This window comes from Musca autumnalis, unplaced genomic scaffold, assembly GCF_047663935.1.
Source record: "Musca autumnalis isolate F117 unplaced genomic scaffold, ASM4766393v1 scaffold_4, whole genome shotgun sequence".
Taxonomy (NCBI): Eukaryota; Metazoa; Arthropoda; class Insecta; order Diptera; family Muscidae; genus Musca; species Musca autumnalis.
In genome coordinates this window covers 173,074,775-173,095,997 of record NW_027411977.1, presented here as the reverse complement: position 1 = coordinate 173,095,997, position 21,223 = coordinate 173,074,775, and the positions used below count along the sequence as shown (strand labels likewise).

The 21,223-nt window shown below is 33.2% G+C and overlaps 1 protein-coding gene across 2 annotated transcripts in view; it reads right to left on the bottom strand.

Moving 5' to 3' along the window:
• The window catches only part of Chs2 (Chitin synthase 2), a 209,350-nt gene that overhangs the window by 175,288 nt on the left and 12,839 nt on the right, over nucleotides 1-21,223 (bottom strand). For both annotated transcript variants that reach the window (XM_073980204.1, XM_073980205.1), the window contains exons 3-6: nucleotides 14,874-15,040; nucleotides 14,440-14,566; nucleotides 9,698-9,898; nucleotides 9,381-9,559 (exon numbers count right to left, since the gene is read on the bottom strand). In XM_073980204.1, the coding sequence (XP_073836305.1) occupies nucleotides 9,381-9,559; nucleotides 9,698-9,898; nucleotides 14,440-14,566; nucleotides 14,874-15,040 (674 nt within the window). The remainder of the gene's footprint in view (nucleotides 1-9,380; nucleotides 9,560-9,697; nucleotides 9,899-14,439; nucleotides 14,567-14,873; nucleotides 15,041-21,223) is intronic.

Genomic DNA, 21,223 nt, shown 5'->3' with positions numbered 1-21,223 from the left:
TACCACTTTTTGTATAGTTTGTCCCTTATAGTGCAAGATTTGAGTATGCTTTCATTCATCCACGGAAAACTATTACGATTTTTCACTCTATTTTGTTCGATTGTTGAATTTTCATAAATTTTTTGGAAAGTTTCGTATATGTTATTAAAAAGTTCGTTTGAATTGTTGGAAATGTTGATAATATCTTCCCAATTGGTATTTCTGATTTGTCTATTGACACTGTTGGTGCTGATTTTATTTATTACAAGTTTTTGATTTGTTTGTTTTGTGATTGCATTGGTTTCTTCTACACATGCGAATAGTGCATGGTGATCGGACACTATTGTTGTTACAACTGCGGAGTATACTTCGTTTAGTTTTTTATCCCATCTGATGAAGATATGATCTATGCAAGTTCTTGTATTTCGGCTTTCATCTTCTCTCGTTGGCATAGAGATCATACTTTCTAATCCATATGTCGACATAATGCATAGATATTTTGACGTTATGGCGGTCTGCTTCATAATATCTATATTAATATCACCTACTAACAGTAGTTTGTTCTTGTTTCCAATATCGGATAAGTAACGATCAAGTTCGCATAAAAATACTGTGGTGCTTTTGCTTGGTGGTCTATATATGGCCAAAAGTGTTACAATGTTATCTTTTTTATAGGTGATGTCCACTCTTCCTATTTCGGCAGACGTCATAATTACATTCACATTTATAAATTGCGTTGTATCTTTAATGTATATGGCAATTCCTCCGCCTCGACCGACTCTGTTTAAGAAGATGGAGTTGAATCCATCTATATTGTAAAAACAATTCTCCTCATCCGTTATATTTGTTTCGCAAAGAACTATCACTTCTATTTTGTTTATAATTTGTGCAATATTGGTTAAAAATGTCAAGAAATTTTTTCTTAAGGATCTTATGTTTATGTGTATCATTGGTAAAGAAAAATCCAGATATTTAGTTTTTATTTCATTGAAATTGTTTATTTTTTTTTTTAATATAATTCATTTTAATTTTTTCGATAAATTTAGTTCAAATTATATTTGGAAAAGTTTATAGATTTTTTTTTTAAGTTTTATGAAAAAGGGTATTTTTAATTGGCGATGGTGTCCCCTTTGGTTTTGATTTATTTCTCTTTCTGCAAATATTTGTTTGACCAACTGTACTATGCTCTATTTTCTTTATGCTTCTGTTATGCTTTCCAAATCTGTGGCATTTTTTATTAAGATTTACATTTATAAAATCAAAAAACGAAGTGACACAAAGAAACTAAAGGTATTTTCGTATTCCATGGACTCCCACAATATCGAATTTATGCATCAGGACCCCTGCAAATTTTCACTGTAGCACAGTGTTATTGAGAATCATCTACGAAATGGCAAATTACTCGCGTGTGTAAATTTTATATAAAAATTCGCTAAAAGATCGCTGGAAAGAAGCACAGAAGAAAAATCGTCCAAATGTTTGCAGGGTAATAATGCCTTAAAGCTCGTATCCCTTTATCATATTTTTGATGAGTTTTTATTTAAAATTGGGTGCCACCGTGATGCAATCGTGTATATTATTATTATTATTATTTTTATTATTATTATTATTATTATCATTATTATTATTGTTATTATTATTATTATTATTATTATTATTATTATTATTGTTCAAACTTCGTTTAAACAACTTTACATTACGTTAAAATTATAAGTAATCTTTATGAATTTCAAATATTATTTGTAACGTATTTTAAGAAATATGTAATGTAAATATGATTTAAGTTCTAATTGTCAACTATCTCGTCTCTTGGTTACTTTCGTCCAAATGAATTGTTCTCTTGACGAAAGTAACATCTAAAATGTAGGCTTAACCAGTACTCTTTCTCTTTTTAATACTTCACTTCTCTTGCACTAACCGACTGGTAAGCACCTCTTCTCGTCTCTAACCAATTTTTATACTGAAATAAAAACCATACGAATTATAACGTTTATGAAAATATTCTAATAAATTTGTTTTATTTCTCATCTCTCATTTCACCGCAAATTATTCCTCATTGGCTATGAGGAATAATTAAATAAAAAAAATACAGTCCACTTTTCTCTGCTCATTGATGTTCCTGTTGGTTAATATCTTTGGCTCTACCCACAAGACATCAACTTTATTCATGATCCTTCGTAGCCGTTTAAGAAATCAGCAAGTACATAACAACAAAAATTAAGGTAATATTGAAGAATATTCAAATACGGCTCAATATTCACTTCAGTAATTCGGTAAGTGCAAAACCAAAGTTAAATTGCAGTGTGAAAAAACGAATTAAGTGACAAAAATAAACATCCAAATTGCATAAAAGTATTAAAATTAGAGATCAAAAAGAGGTACCAACAACCACTCAAAAATTTCAATTGAATTTTTCTAATTGTAAGTTGCTACCAAACTCTCTTATCAGACGATAGCTCAACGTGAACGCGTCATATTTTCAGGTTGAAGGTCTCGGGTTCAAATCTCGCCCAGATTGTAGCAGTTTTAGTTTTCAATTTTAATTCGTAGGAAATTTTTATTCTACTTCCCGCACTCCTTCTCCTCTAATTTCATATTCATAACAAACTTCAATTGTCATTCCATCTCCTCACGGACAAGCAAGCATAACATTATTAAAAAATCGCACTGATTTCTCAGCATACGTACACATTGTGTTCTCGCAAAAGCTCCAATTCAAACCAAGCTTAGAAGAAGAAACAAGAATATAATAATTCTAGTGTGGTTTTCTATAAATAGAAATCTATACTTAAATATTTCCATTATTATTATTACACACAAAAAGAACATTTCATAGATTCCTATAAGTGGTTGCCAATCTCGTCTTGCATTAAACTGTGGTGCGGCGTATAAGCTCTGAAGTTCCAGTCGGAAGGACGTGGGTTCGATTCCCAGCGAAGGCGAAAGTTTTTTTAATTTGAAAAGTCAGTTGTTACAGCATTTTTTCTTTTCTTTCAATATCAGGTTTTCATTCCTATATTTCATAACCCTAACATTATAAAAATAAGCCATTGTGTAACAATATTTACTCATAGTGATCTCTCTGAGAATCCGTCTCTAAATTCACATAAAACGATAAACAACAAACAGTTACATCATTTGCAAAACCAATATTCATCATTCACAGAACAACAACACCACTTCAATTACACCCAAGAAAAATTATTAGTACATCTGTTTAATACTTCAGCCAAATTTCGACACAAAATATTGATCAATATGTCTCTATCAGAAAGTTCTCCTGCTTCCGCATCCAATTCCACAAACACACCAAATATTGCTATATTAACGTCTCCGGAGCACAATAAGTTTTTGTTCGCTTGCGAGCATTTGAACAATATTTGCACTCAATTTGCACAATGTGATATGATTGATCAGACGGATACAATCCTCCAAGTTAAATTAGATGATTTAGAACATCGCTGGGTATTAGTGCAAGAATCCTTCAAGAATATTATGTTGTCCCTTATATCTGAAAATGTCAAGGACATAAAAGAAAGCATCAAAAACAATTTTAATGTCACTTCAGACGCTTATTACACTGCTAAGTCGCAAATTCTGGACATACTCAAAATATCCGAAACAAATATGCAGAAAAACACCACTCAAAACAAAAATTCGGATCAAGTATCGCTAAATACCTATAAATCTCCTCTCGAAAGTTCTGATATTTATCTCAACGTTCCTCCATGTGACACGGAAATTTTCAACGGAAGCTATGAAGAATGGCCTAGCTTCCGTGACATGTTCACTGCAGTTTATAGTGATCATCCACAACTTTCCCAAGCTCAAAAACTCTATTATTTGAGAAGCAAAACCAGTGGTGAAGCGGGTGCTATAATTAATAGATATAGCCTTTGCGATGATAACTTCCAACTGGCATGGAACTCTCTAAAATCTCGCTATGGAAACAAAAGAGTTTTGGTAGACAAGCAGTTAAATATTTTATTTAACATTCCTGTTGCAACAAAGGAAAACAGCGAATCAATATACAACATTCACTCTACAGTAAAAGACTGTCTCTCTATCTTGCAAACTCTCAGTATCGATATAGCAAGTTGGGATCCAATTTTGGTACACTTAGTTTCCACAAAATTACCAGAACAAACCCTTTCTCTATTTGAACAATCTCTAAAATCCCATCGAGACTTACCAACTTGGTCTCAGCTCGATGAATTTCTTTCAAATAGATTCGAAGTTGTAGAGCGCATTGCAAGTATTCGAAATACAAAAGAAAATCAAGCAGTAATCCCGTCTCAAAATTACTCTAAAACTCCGAAAAATTACTCTAATGAAAAATTTGCTTTAAAATGCTCGTACTGTCATGCGAACCATCAAGTTAGAGCTTGTGCTGAGTTTCGCAAATTGGCGGCTCAACAGCGGCTTGATTTCGTTACAAAAAGTAATATATGCGGCAACTGCTTATCCTCATCTCACAATAAAATTAGGTGCAAATCTACAAACACTTGCTTGATATGCCACAAAACCCACCATACGCTTTTACATATTAACAGCTTTGATACGCCAAATCCGAACAACGATATGCTCAATTCTGTCAAATATAATGCAAATAAAAACCGACAATCATACTCGTCTCAAATTGAAAGCTCTACCATACCCGTCTCGTCTCAAATAGAAAACTATGCCATACCCGTCTCGTCTCAAATTCAAGCAAATTTTTCAACCTCAAGCAACACAATTCTTCTGAGAACAGTAGTGCGATTCTCTAACTCATTTTTTGAGTTACCGACAAAAATCGGTAACATTAAAACGCAAAATTATGAATGAAAAGTTTACATAAAAGTTGACAACACTGTTGCTATCAGTAGATCTTTACGACTACTTTATATTGGTCGCTAACTTACCGAATAATATCGTTAATTTCCGAAATTATAAGTATTTCAATTTTACCGATTTTTGTCGGTAACTGAAAAAATGAGTTAGAGAATCGCACTACAGCTTTAGTTCAAGTTCAAAACAATGGCCGATTGCACACTGTACGAGCATTGATAGATTCTGGATCTCAAAAAACCTTTATTACGCAAACTTGTGCAAATCGACTAAAGCTCTCCATTAAAAATACTGATTCCTTTGAAATCACTGGCGTTGGTGGTCAGAAACAAGTCTCCAAAGCTGAATGTCAATTATCAATTGTTTCTAATAAGCACAAAATTAAATTCAATGTTTCTGCTATAATTTTACCGCAAGTCACTAAACCTCTACCTGCTGTTTCTATTAAAATCGATGATCACAACTCTCTTAAAGACCTTGATTTGGCAGACCCGCGCTTTTATGAATCCTCTGAAATAGATGTCATCCTTGGAGCGGACGTCGAAAGATTCATAAATCTGGATGGCATCAAGAAAAATGTAGTTGGCACCCATATTTGGCTGGGTACTTAGTGGTCCAATTTTCGCAGAAAATTCACTCGCCTCTACCGCAAACTTCATTGCATCGAATGTTGTGTCAATTGGCCAAAATAAAAAACGTAAACGTAAAAACTCATCTCAAAAAACTTCTAAGTCTAAAAAATGTACATGTAGTAAGTCTGGATACCAATTTTGTGACACTTTTAATACATCTGTAACGAAATCTACGATAATCCATACAAACTCGTTTGATACTTGTTCGAAAAATCGTCGCAATTCGTTGGTGGGGAAGGACTAACCTATTGGTTAGTGTCTTGAATGACCTTTCTAAATATATCTCCAATAAATTGCATTAACTCACATTTTTCTTTAAGTGTTACTATTACTCCATTGTTATGATCGTATTAAATCTACTCACTTAACTAATATTTCAAAATTTGTCAACACCTTAGTGTAGCATAGTGGTAGTGTGTTAGACTCGCAGTCAAGAGGTCCTGGGTTCGAGCCCTACTCCGAGCAAAATTTTATTTATTTAAAAAACTTTAAAAAATAGTCCAGAACATTTAAAAATGCTAGTAAAGGAAAATTAACAGTAAAACCAGTAAAAATTAGAAAAAAAAGAAAGAAAGAGAAATCTACACAATAACTTCTAAAAATAGAGCTTAACATTGCTAACTTTGATGAACAAAATCAAAATAATCATTTAGAAATATAAAATCAACACAAATCATCAGTGATCAATTATTTTAAAACACATCACAAACAAAGTACACATACTTTGTCGATTCCATCCGAGATCCATGTGAATATGTAGGTAGCCTAGTGGGAGCGCAGCAGACTACTAGGTGTAAGGAAGCCGGTTCGAGTCCAGTTTCTGTCAAATTTCAAAATCGTATTTTCTTACCTAAATAACTTCTTTAAATCCAAAATTATTATCAATTCACTTCTAAAAGTACATTCTCACTTTCCTCCAAGTTCTAAAAATAGCATACGCATTCAAATGAACAAATGCCGAATTTCCACGTTGTAATCTTACTGAATTACATGTCACATGCACCCACGCAATACTAAGCTCGTCTCATGACTTATACCACGGTAGGCCAGAGGTAAGCGTGTCGGACTAACGTACTGGAGGTCCGAGTTCAAGCCCGGCTCTGGGAAAACTCACTTAAAAAATTCTTAAAAATTTAAGAACTTTTAAAACCCAAGCACCAATTTAACAATTATATCTGGTTTATAAATTATTATCTCATCTCATGTTTTCTTTCTATGCAGTATTCCATGGACTTTACTAATGTCTTTTCCATTCCAGATCGATTAACAAAGTGAGCTAAAGATTTCACATTCCATTCCTCCTTACAGCAGCGGTTATCATGAGGCTCCCTTAACCCATAGCATCAACAACTATGTATTGTCCATTCTGGCCAAGGCGGGGGAGCATGTTCAAACTTCGTTTAAACAACTTTACATTACGTTAAAATTATAAGTAATCTTTATGAATTTCAAATATTATTTGTAACGTATTTTAAGAAATAGGTAATGTAAATATGATTTAAGTTCTAATTGTCAACTATCTCGTCTCTTGGTTACTTTCGTCCAAATGAATTGTTCTCTTGACGAAAGTAACATCTAAAATGTAGGCTTAACCAGTACTCTTTCTCTTTTTAATACTTCACTTCTCTTGCACTAACCGACTGGTAAGCACCTCTTCTCGTCTCTAACCAATTTTTATACTGAAATAAAAACCATACGAATTATAACGTTTATGAAAATATTCTAATAAATTTGTTTTATTTCTCATCTCTCATTTCACCGCAAATTATTCCTCATTGGCTATGAGGAATAATTAAATAAAAAAATACAGTCCACTTTTCTCTGCTCATTGATGTTCCTGTTGGTTAATATCTTTGGCTCTACCCACAAGACATCAACTTTATTCAATTATTATTATTATTATTATTATTATTATTATTATTATTATTATTATTATTATTATTATTATTATTATTATTATTATTATTATTATTATTATTATTATTATTATTATTATTATTATTATTATTATTATTATTATTATTATTATTATTATTATTATTATTATTATTATTATTATTATTATTATTATTATTATTATTATTATTATTATTATTATCATTATTATTATTATAATTATTGTTATTATTATTATTATTATTGTTATTATTATAAGATTGTATCTACTCTTAAACACATCAAAATATGATAAAGGGAAACGAGGTTGTACAAAAGCCATCACCCTATTGTGTAAAAGTAATTGTAGTCATTAATAGGAAGAAGTTCATTCAATTAAGAGCAAGGAAATAAGCGTTAAAAAAGGCAACAAGTCATTACTCTTTACTAATTTTTGTTTTGTTTTTTATTTTGGACCGACCAATGTACAATTTCGCCAATGTGACTACAATACAAGTAAACACGGCTTTAAGTTCGGACCAGCCGAAATTGTTATACCCTCCACCACGAGTTGTATTGAAATAAAATGGAACAATTAGTTTCCTAAGCTCCAAAATACCGAAATTCGCGAGGTACCGTTCCATGGGGGCTATATCAAAACGTCGATCTATAAATACAAAATTCTGCCGGAAAATTTTAAGACTCAAAGAAGACTTAATACCAAATTCCCGATATTTCGTTAAAATACCGAAAATCAAGAGGTACGCTTTTATGGGGGACATAGGAACCGGCGGACCTATACTGATAATTCTCTTCTGGAATATTTTATAACCCCATGGTTCTATGGGGCTATATCGAAACGGGGACATATACCGCCAAATTTCAGTCAGAAAGGCTTTTACACTAAAGACTAAATACCAAATTTTAGTCATTTCATTTCAAAATACCGAAAATCGGAAGATGCCGTTCTATGGGGGCTATATGAAGGCGTGGACCTATACCGACAAATTTATGGGAGATAGTTGTATACCTCCAAAGAAGATTAAGTACCAAATTTTAGCCATTTCGTTGTGATAATGAGGCTAAAACCTTTAAAATCAAAAATCGGGTGGTACCGTTCTATGGGGGCTATATGAAGGCGTGGGACAAATTTATGGGGGAAACGAAAACTAACTACCAAATGGCAGCCATTTCTGAGAAATATTGAGGTCACAACCTTCCAAATTCCGCAAATCGGGAGGTACCGTTCTATGGGGTATATATGAAGGCGTGGACCTATACCGACAAATTTATTGGAGAAAGTTGTATACTCCAAACGAAGACTAAGTACCGTGAACCTATACCGATAAATTTCATATAGAACGTTTAATACCCCAAATGAAGACCAAATACCAAATTTCAGCCCCTTTCTATGGGGGCTATACTAAGGCGTGGACCTGTACCGACAAGCTTCTGGGGGAAAGTTTTATAACGAAGACTAAATACGAAATTCAGCCATTTCTGCAGAATATTGAGGCCACAACCTTCAAAATATCGAAATACAGGAAGGCGTGGGCCTATACCGCCCATTTTCAAGGGGAAAGTTTTATATTCCTAACGAAAACTAAGTACCAAATTTCAGCCATTTCGGTACGATAATAAAACTTTCGGGTGGTACCTTTCTATGGGGGCTATATGAAAACGTGGACCGATATAGCCCATTTGCAATACCAAGCATCCTAGGAGTAATAGAAATTGCTATACCAAATTACAAAGCTCTATCTTAGAAATTGCTAGCTGTATCTTTAGAATCAGGGTACAATTAAATCAAGAATATATATACTTTATAGGGTCTCCGATCAATATTTCGATGTGTTACAAACGGAATGACAAATTTATGGTCTGTTCCAGAACTGCAAGAATCTACAAATTTGTACTATTTTTTCCGATAACATAAAGGAAAAAATGTTATCGTAGTAAAAAAATAGTAGCTTGTTGCAGGTTACAGAGCATTAATTATACCCTCTATTTTACATATAATTATCTAAAAAGTTAAATTTTTTTAGCAACAAATAAATATATTACCCTTTTCACCGGTATATCGTGCGGATTCCATGCTTTGGTAAACATTGAGAAGTACTGGGAAATGGGCAAGCCATGAATACTGAAGGCAATTGCACCGAATAGAACAATTTTCAATGGTGACAAATACAAATACGTGTGGTAGCGTGATTTTGTTCGACGAACCATTTTAATCAAGTTGCCTGAAAAGAAACCAAAAAAATTAAAGGAAAGTAAATACAAATTAGACAAATTGCAATTGCTCTGGTATACCATTAAAGGGGTAACAAAAAATAATTTGATGGGAAAAAGGGGTATTTTGTAGGGGCTTTTATACGTACCAATGCTAGAGTATGAGTTTATGTAATTTTCCCACCAACGCATTGAAACCAATATCAAGGGTATAGCTAATATTTGCACTTGTATGGAATCGACAACAGAAGGCCAAACCACAAAAGCCGTTGATTGTGATATTAAGGCCAAAATGCTAATGGTATAAACAGCGATGGATTTCCAATGCTTTCGGGTGCCAATCAAAACATCTGAAACAAGATTTTTTTCAAAATGAATACAATTTTTATCCATGTTGTTTGTATGTTTACTGTTGGACAAATGTCAATAAGTCGTGCAATTGTGTCATGATGTTAGTCAAAGTTTAAGTGTTTGCATTAATCTTAGACACATTGAGATTTGCAAACTTCTTCAATTCTTGATTACACTGGTAAAAAAGTTATAAAAACTGTTTGCTTTCCTCTGATTATTTGAAGAAATAAAATTAAATTAATTCGTTTTTTAATCGAGTACTTATAGTTTTTTGGTAACTTCGAGATCTATTTTACTGTTCGGCTTTTTTGGGTAAAACTAACATATGTTGAAGCAAAGCAATTATGTGTGCACTTATCGGGTAACGGTTCTCAGACTATGTTTTCATTTATAGAATATTTGTGAAACTTGCCTGGATGCTTTAAGTGAGTCATTTTTTTTTTTTGGTTGAGCGTTTGGAGAAAACTTGAAATGAAATTCTAAATTGCTTAACGTAAGCACCCAGCAAACCAAATGTCGGATGTCCAACACATCTGAACAATTCCTGAAGCAAAAGCGTTTAGATTTCGTTTCGATTTCTATACGATTTTTCGCAGTGAATTTCGTTCATATTTCGTTCCGATTTCGGAGAGAATGTCGGAAATAAATTTCCAATATACCAAAGTTTTTCTTCCGATATCGGTACGAATTCGGTTCGCACAACCACCACCTTCTGTATATTTCTAACTCCTTGCTGTTAAATATATACATAAGGTGGTTGGCTTCATTTTAGTTTGTTGTCAAAAACAAAATGGTTGGTTATAAAATTCGCATATACAATTTTTAAATATTTTAGATATAAATGCAACATTCAGGCTGATGGGCCCAACATATTCGCACGCAAATGCAGCTCCGACATTTCGTTCCGAAATTATGTCAACCACTTCCCTGCAGGAAATGTCAATAGTAAACTTATACTGACTTACTACTGACATTGTCAACAGTACTACTGACAAACTGTAGACAACTTATGTAATTTCCTATAGACATTTCGTATGAACGTGTCATTCGAATGTCAGTAGTGACATTGGAACTAGTATGTCAGTAGTAAATCAGTTGTTGCTGAGGGACCATGTGTTGACATTGGAGGTAGTAAGTCAGTATATGGCGAAAAACAAAAATTTTTTACAATCGATGAATCCGAGTTTCACCCATTCAGAATTCGCGAACTGTTGACATATTCTATAAAGTATGACTACAATTCTTTAAAATGAAGTGTTTTAGGAGGGATCCCATAATGTCGACCATTAAAATTAATTTTCGTGGAAGCTGTGTTGGCATCAATGTAGAAAAATGAGTAAAAATGGGTTGAAGCCAACAAGTTTTTTTTATGTTCCCATACGATTTCTGGCTTAACCTTACATTTTATAGACCTATCCCTAAAGAAAGAATCACAGAATACACCATGGGCAACAAGATTGTAGTGTACGATTTTTCGATATATCCACTGCATCCACCTAAAATTGATGCTGACATTTTGAAGCCGGAATTTCGGAGTTTTTTGAATTTTTTTAATAATCCGGACGCGCAAGAAGATAATGTTTCAAACTCTTAATGCGATTATAGAACTCGTGATTTTACGTCGTTTGATGCATATCTCATGAGTGTGCTCCTTACAGCATCCTTGTAATTGGAGTCGAAAGGCCAAAATTTGATGCGTGAATTTTCTTACAAAACCTATTTTTTGCGTGTAAAATTTACAACTGTCATTCCATTTCCTTTGAAACCCACGTGAATTTAGTTTTTTTACGCGACGGTTCCAATGAAGCCTTCCGCGATCGAATCCATCTACTAAAACCGCGGATATAGATACCTTGAAAATCGGAAAATCAGCAAAAATATATTTTGACAAATCCGCGTACTAAACCGCGATTTTCTTTAAATTTTTTTACATAAATGGAATCCTTTACTGGCGATTATAATATTTGCGAAAACGAGTGTCATAAAAGAAAAGAGAAACGCAAGTAATATGGGTCTTTCACAAAAAATTGAATGTGGAGGCACATCCGCGGTTCTTGAAGAATCTAATTAAAATTGGTACATTTTGACGTATTTTTGATAGGCGATGATGAAACCGGATGCGCATCAAAATCGTATGCACGTTGCGCGACTTTTACCAACTTTAAGGTTTTTTGCAGTGTATGATGCAACTGGCGGCACACAATGGCCCCTGAGTGAAACATCGAAATATGCATAAATTTTGAAAGAGATTGATTCGCTGTATCCAAAAACGGATGCGCATCAACCGACTTTAACTAATTCGCGAATAACGGGCTTTTTAATTTTAATATTAATTGAATGATTGTAATTTCAATATTTCTCTTAATTTCCTACCATTATAAGTTATCACAGTAATCAGTTAAACACTCGCGATGGTAAACCATATTTTTTGATGAAGTTTTAACAGTATACATTCATTATTGTATGGGATTTTAGCGAAATAGTTGGAGAACTCCCAAATATTTTTTTCTAATTAAACCAAAAACTATATTTGCAACAATATTTTCCAACAATAAGTTTTTCTCTTTTGTTGTTGGTATAATAAGCAATTTATGTACCCAATCTCTATAAATTTGGTATCATATTTTTCTACGCATTGTCTAGATTCCGCATATATTCTTTAATTTATTTTTTGAGGGTTTGTACGGATTCTGGGACAGGATAATTTTGATGTACTTCAAATTTTTTTATTATTTGTTGATTTTCCGCGAAAATAATAATAAATTTAATAACTATTTAAACATCTACGAATAGATATGGAATGCTGTTAACGATTTATGCATGCATTTTCTCATAACAACAAAAAATATATTTTTAAATATTTTTTCTTTATTTGAGAATAAAAACCGCTATAACTTTTGCGCGCATTGGCCGATTTCGTGAACGCGAGCAGATTTGAAACCGGATTTTTCCCCTTTACCTCTATACCAAAAATCGTAGATGTGCTCGCAAAAAAAATTTTTAATTTTTTTCAAATGGAATTGTAAAGGAATTTTGTTATTCGCCATATACATTGAATGTTCCGAGTCAGTAAAGACATTGGAAGTAGTGAGTCAATAGAGACAGTGGAGGTAGTGAGTCAATAATACCAGATTTTCACTACAAAATTATTTGACCTGTTTGGAGCTTCTCATAGATTAAAAGTCTATATAGTACGTTTAATACGACGATGAACTTACACTTTTTTAAATAGTATATTTTATTAAAGAACAAATATATAATATTGAAAATGATAAAAAAAGTACAAATTGGGTATTACAGTTTTTTTTTTTTAAATTGCTAAGCCAAAGATTCCACAGAGGCACATAATTAGTAAATAAAGCCAATGTTTTCAAGGCTGGCTACGCATTTTAACATTTAAAAAATAAAAAAACGTTTTCATTGTCAGAAATATCATCGCCTTGTTATTTTCTTTGCGATAAGACTTGTCTTATGCTGCACTTAACGTTTTATCCGGCTATTCGCAGAATGTTGATATAACATCTAGGAATTGAAAAGAATAAACATGTATAAATAAACAAAATGTCCTTAAGCTTGCTTACCTATTACAGCTGTATAAATATTGGAAAAATCTCGCAATCTCGAAGTAATCCTTCAACATTGTAACTCATTATTATGTCGTGTCCAAATATAAGATGTAAGTTGCGTTCAGCTTTACCAGCGATGCGGGACAATATATATGTCAGGTTCTACAATCTTCTCTCAAGGTTCCACAAAATGTCTAATTGTCTAAGTTTCACCACTAGTGTTGTCAGCGCCCTCATTATTTGTATTTTTTCGCTTAAATTTATAATTAAATTAACGATATTTTATTGATTTTCACAAAAACACCTTTTTCACGAACCATCAAAATTATTGTACAACAAACAATTAAGAAAATGAAGAAAAATATGAAGATCCTTCTTTGGGCTATCATCTGGTAATTTTAACTATGCTTCTTCTTCTTATTAAGATAAAAGTATCAATTGTTGACAACATGTTGACAAAGTGTTGACTTTGTTACAATAATAGTAGACAAAGTGGTGACATGCCGACGCATGACCCCATGCTTCCTACAGGGTTCATACAACTTTCGGACGTAGCGTTCGAATTTTGTTCCGATTTCGTTACGATGTCGGTACGATTGGTTTGCTGGGAAATTACAATCTTCCAATAAAAACATAGCAAAGATCAATTAATAAAGAAGAGGCGTCAGAGAAAATTTTTTCCTTCGATATTCATACTACATTATTCCAAAATAGGTCAGAAATCTTTACGACATTATTCCGAAATCGTTCAGAAATCTGTACAAAAATTCGGAAGAAAAAATTCGACTTCCGAATTTCCCAAGGATTTCCTTCCGATTTCAATCCAAATTCTGACCGAGATCCATCCGATTTCGCTCCGAAATTGTGTCAACCACTTTACACAACTTTCGTTAAGATATCGTTACGATTTCGAAGATTAAGATGTCGGTACGATTGGTTTGCTGGGCAGTTACCACCAACCATTGTATACTTACTTAAAAGAGCCGGCGTAAAACAAACACTACTGCATAACATTAACGCTTTTGTCGAATCTAAATGTGCAAAAACGTAGAACGTCAATATGGCTAATCCGATTACATGAAGTAACTCAAAAGAAACCACCTAAAAGTAAAAGAAGAAACGAGAAAAGGTAATTATAAGCAGTTGGCTTATGCGACAGAATAGATTTGACCACACTGTGTTAGTGAAATAACACACATAGAATTTTTAAATGGAAATGCAAACTAAAACAAAAAATTGCAGAATATTTTTGGTTCTGCAATTCCTAGTTTTAGATCAGCGAACTAATATAAAATCGAATGTTGTGTACTTCTTCAATCGATTTTAGAAAAACGAACTAAAGTTTTTAGTTTAAAATATATCATTATCGCAAACTTTGTGAAACAGCAAAATATTTTCCAATACTTACTAATAAAACTTCTGGCCATGTTGGTGATTTAACATCCTTGAAAACACAAATGCGAATGGAACGAAAAAATGTAAAAACTTCTGGTCCGGCAAAAGCAAATATCAAAGCCCAAAGCCATATAATATGTTCGGTAATGGGCAAATTGACAACATAATCTTCATTACGGGCTGGAAGTACAAAATGTTAAAAACGGTTAAAAACAAACTGTGATGTTTTTAAGCTTATGCACGTAATACGTACATGAACATACATATATACATATGTATGTACATATACCTCATTTACTCATTTACTAAGACACTACTTAACACAAAATTAGGTTTTGCAGAAAATATTTAAGTTTTTAATTGAAAAAATGAAATCTCTAAGCAAACAACTATGTATATTATATTAAATTTTTAACCTTTTCTCTCAAAAATGATTTATTGTAGCGAGAATTAATAAACTCTTGGCTTTCAAAAAAGGTTATAATTGGTATGAAACCACTTATAATTTCTATGATATATGAAATAAAGTTATATATGTATAGTCCCGATAATCCGGACACTAGAATTTTTTACATTGTAGACTCGGTAATCCGGACATCTCATATTTTTCGTACCTCGATAATCCGGACATCAATACTTTTTTCCTGTCTTGAGCATTAGACTCTTATTTATTTCATTGACGTTTTCGTTCAATTGGTGTATAAATAAGAAATGTTAAGTTTTTCTTTCTGGATAGCCTCTGTTGACTCAGTTATACAGTCAATATGGAATTAACTATTTAAATCTGTCGAGCATCGATGGCTGACTACGATAAGCAACAGTATTTTAAATCTAGTGTTGGGTAGCCTAGTTCCCTTCAACATCGGTGTTGGTTGTTCCCTTCCTCTAAAGGAATTAGTTTATTAGGCCTCCGATTAGGGAGAAAATACCTTGGAGGTGTGTAATGTATTCCAGTGCTATTTTATCTAGAAACGTTTAAAACATTTAAAGCTTGGGATTAATAGCTTAGTTTTTTTGATAATTTTTTGAATTACCAACAAAAAACCGGTAAAATTAAAACGCACAACTATGAATAAAAAGTTAAAATAAATGTTGACAGCACTCTTGCTTTAGGCAGAACTTAACGACTACTTTTTTGATCGCTAATTTACTGAAAAATATCGTTAATTACCGAAATTATAAGCAAATTAATTTTATTAATTTTCTCGTTTAGATCGAATCTTTTTTGTAAGTGAAAAAAGAAAGACGGAGTCGCGAACCCGGGTACCACCGTGGTGCAATGGTATGCACACCCGCCTTGCACGCAGAAGGTCAGTGGTTCGATTCCCCGGCCAGGCAACATCAAACATTTTTCAACGGTGGCAAAATACCCCTCAGTAATGTTGGCGACATTTCCTGAGTATATCAGCCTTGAAAACTTCTCTAAAAGTGGTGTCTTAAGGCACGCCGTTCGGACTCGGCGATAAACAGTAGGTCCCATATCATTGAGCTAATATGAATCGGGGTGCACTCATTGATATGAGAGAAGTCTCCCTTGTCCCGTATGGGATGTTGTGGAACAATGTTTTTTGAGTCGCGAACCCACACAACCACCAAATTATGTGACTAGTTTCGCTGTTGGTTTGGCAGCTCTTCAGACATATCGGCTGTGGAGTGGCTTCTCTGTCATCGAACTTTTGGTTTTTCAAATGCAAATACATAAGCAATTTAATTTTACCGATCTTTCCGGTAATGAAAAAAATGTGCAGGAGAATCACACTTCTTACGGATTATTGTATGGTATTCTCAATTATACGTGTCTATCTATATATCGTCACCATAAATGCCGGAAGACGTAACCCACAAAAATAAAACTTTACAGGAGAAGCAAAAAACGTTATAAAATGAAAACGGTGTTATAAAATATCGAAATTTTAGTATCGTGTTTTAAGACAGAGAAGAAATATATTTTTTGAAAAAAATTACATTTTTTTCCAGAATGTTAGAAGCTGTGTGGGTTACGTCTTTTGGTATTGTATTTTTCTGAAATTCTAAAAGACGTAACCTACAATTTATTGAGTATACATTTGAAGAAACTAGTATAAATGAAAAATTATAAACAAATTAGGACTGGTTTATTGGCCTACGCGGTTAAGCGAACTTTAAACTAGCCATCTGACGGTGTTGGGTTCAATTCCCAGTCTTGACGTTGATATTTCAATGGACCACAATTAGGTGAACTGTTTATTCCAACCATCACTATAATTACTTATAATTTCAATTGTATTAGACGATATTAAATCTGGAATATTATATTTATTGTTGTATTTAAGTCAATTTATTGACAGAATATAGTTCATATAAATTAAGTGATCTGTAACAGTTTAAATGTAACTTTTAATTGTCATAAGGAATGTTGTCATAAAAGTAATGACAATCACTTGGAATTAAGCGTTTTAAGTCTTGCAGGTGTTGAAATTTCTTTCTTGAAACTTTTAGCCTTTGTGTGTACATCTGAGAAGGATTCACTGCCTCAAAATTTGTCGGACTTCTGTATGGTAGAATCTGCTACTCGTCTTTGATATCAAGTTTAAAAAAGATTATACTGCTATGATCAAAAGCCAATGCTCGCAGTGACTGTAGGATTTCCTGTCTTTTTGTGTAATCCAAACCAATACAGAAAATTTACGTTTTTGTCTGGACCTATTCGATTATTACAATCAGTTGATCTCTATTAAACCATGGGTTGGTTGACCAGACCATCTTTTGCAAATTTACAGCCTAATCGTATCCGTATTTAAAGAATACATCTTTGTACTAGAACGACGTGAATTTTGACCACTTACACGTTTTCGTATCAACGTCTCAAATTTTGAACATTTCCGTTCGTTCTTTCTCTTGGAAAAATGAACAATATCGGGACGAGCATTGCCTTCCGAATAACCACTTCCTTTAGTCCGGTTAACATATTGTTTTCCATATGTGCGTTTTAGATGTTTATTTAAATCAGGGCATAAGTCTTCTGTCATCATCTTCAATTATTTCAATTATGAATTTTTTCTGTAAGACCAGTAAAAACCGTCTAAAGTCAAAGTTATTGCTTTAAAAATTAACTAAAAAAATGGTCTTTGTGATTTTTGAAAAGCTAGCATTCTTGAGATATGATAACCTAAGAGTCAAATTACACATATGGAGAAATAAGCCGAGTAAAAGACAAAACTGTTAAAGTAACTACACCATGTTATAGGTATTTCCATAAGCTTTCATACCTTACCCATTTTGTAGTAATCGGTTCAGTAGAACTGGGTCTAACCCGGTTTTGAACCTGGACTTTCGGGTCAAATAACCGGTTAACCGAATCCGCCCCGTGGAAATTATACATTAACTCAATAAGCCCTCCCTCTGGCATTATAATTGCTGCAAATATCAAAGAATACATTGTTTGTACTGCTGTTTAGTTTTGAAATAATGTGGGTTACGCCTTTTGTGTTCTATGAAAATTACAGTATGCTGTTACGTCTATTGGCATTTCTTGAATAGGATCGTTATTTTTAAACGTAGAAGCTTGAAATTTTGCCAGAGCATGTATTTTAGCTTAATATATCAGATTCCATCAAAAAACGAATTTCCGTTTCCATGTCGGTTACGTCTTCCGGCATTTATGGTGACGATATATAAAATTGAAATTTGTTTGTCTGTTTGTTTTTTTTTTGATTGTTTGTTTGTTTGTGCCTTATAGACTCGAAAACCGCTGAACAGATCTTACTGAAATGTTTAGGGTACATTGGTACATGGCCTGGAATGAAAATAGGCTATATCATTTTTTGAAATTTCGCGTTGATCTGGAGATATAGCATCAAAATTGGAGGTACCTCCAAAAAATTTAGATTTTGTATGCAAATATCTTTAGAACTGTTACAGATACAATCTCCAAATTTTGTATGCGTGACGGAGTTTGATGTAGAAAAAATTTACCAAATTATATTCAAATCGGTTCAGATTTGGATATAGCTCCCACATACATATATTTTCGGCCGATTTCCTTATTTTATGTACCAAACATGCTATTTATGTCCAATTTCAATGAAATTTGGAATGTGTGACGGAACTTGGTCTGGAAATAAACGTGCCAAATTATATCAAAATCGGTTCAGATTTGGATATAGCTACCATACATATATATTTTCGGCCGACTTGCTTATTTTATGCACCAAACACGCTATATATGTCCAATTTCGCTGAAATTTTGAATTTCTCATGGAATTTGTTCTAGAAATAAATGTGCCAAATTATATTGAGATTGGTTCAGATTTGGATATAGCTCCCACACACATATATTTTCAGCCGATTTCCTAATTTTATGCACCAAACACGCTATATATGTCCAATTTCGCTGAAATTTGGAGGGTTTGACGGAATTTGTTCTAGAAATAGCTGTGCTAAATTATATAGAGATCGGTTCAGATTTTAATATAGCTTCCATATATATTTTTGGCCGATTTCCTGTATTTTATGCACCAAGCACGCTATATATGTCCAATTTCGCTGAAATTTGGAATGTGTTACAAAACTTGGTCTAGAAATAAATGTGCCAAATTATATCGAAATCGGTTCAGATTTGGATATAGCTCCCATATATATTTTCGGCCGATTTTCCGCATTTGATGCACCAAACACTGTATATATGTCCACTTTCGCTGAAATTTGGAATGTGTAACGGAATTTGGTCTAGGCATAAATGTGCCGAATTATATCCAAAACGGTTCAGATTTGGATATAGCTCCTGTATATATTTTCGGCCGATTTCCTGTATTTTATGCACCAAACTCGCTATTTATGTCCAATTTCAGTGAAATTTGGAATGCGTAACGGGATTTGGTCTAGACATAAATGTGCCAAATCATATCGAAATCGGTTCAGATTTGGATATTGCTCCTATCTATATTTTAGGCCGATTTTCTGTATCTGATGCTCTAAACACGCTATATGTGTCCAATGTCGCTAAAATTTGGGATGTCTGACGGAATTTGTTCCAAAAATAAATGTGCCAAATTACATCGAGACCGGTTCAGATTTGGACACACTACATATGTCCAATTTCACTGAAATTTGGAAAGCGTGACGCAATTCGTTCTAGAAATAAATGGGACAAATTATATCGAAATCGGTTCAGATTTGAATATAGCTCCCATATATATTTTCGGCTGATTTTCTGTATTTTATGCACAAAATATAAATGTGAGACGGGATTTGGTCTAAAAATAAATTTGACGAATTATATCGAGAGCGGTTCATATAGGAATATAGCTACCCATATATATTTTCGGTCGATTTCATGTTTTTGTTACGTATGTTTAATTTCAATGAAATTTTGAAGACTTAGCAGTCAGTAAAAGTCATCATTATTTACAGAAGTACCTATAGTCGGGAAGGAATTGACCAAGGCTACAGCTATTAAGTATCATGTTATTATGATATATATTAGGAATACTTATAGACCGAGTGTTACCTCCTGAAACATACAAAAATACCATAGTAGCTCCATAACAACCCTGAATAGGTATATAACGCCTTCATATCTCCTATATTTATTCGTTAAAATATTAAAAACGTTAAAATAATAATGGCATTCCTTTATATTTTATCATAGTCGGGGCAGCAAAGCGCACCGGGTTCAGCTAGTATGTATATAAAATTGAAATTTGTTTGTCTGTTTGTTTGTTTGTGCCTTATAGACTCGAAAACCGCTGAACAGATCTTACTGAAATGTTTAGGGTACATTGCTACATGGCCTGGAATGAAAATAGGCTATATAATTTTTTGAAATTTCGCGTTGATCTGGAGATATAGTACCAAACCGGAGGTACCTCCAAAAAATTTAGATTTTGTATGCAAATATCTTTAGAACTGTTACAGATACAATCTCCAAATTTTGTATGCGTGACGGAGTTTGATGTAGAAAAAATTTACCAAATTATATTCAAATCGGTTCAGATTTGGATATAGCTCCCACATACATATATTTTCGGCCGATTTCCTTATTTTATGTACCAAACATGCTATTTATGCCCAATTTCGATGAAATTTGGAATGTATGACGGAACTTGGTCTGAAAATAAACGTGCCAATTTATATCAAAATCGGTTCAGATTTGGATATAGCTCCCACACACATATATTTTCGGTCGACTTCCTTATTTTATGCACCAAACACGCTATATATATGTTCAATTTCGCTGAAATTTAGAGGGTCTGACGGAATTTGTTCCAGAAATAAGTGTGCTAACTTATATAGAGATCGGTTCAGATTTGAATATAGCTCCCATATATATTTTCGGCCGATTTTCTGTAGTTTATGCACCAAGCACGCTATATATGTCCAATT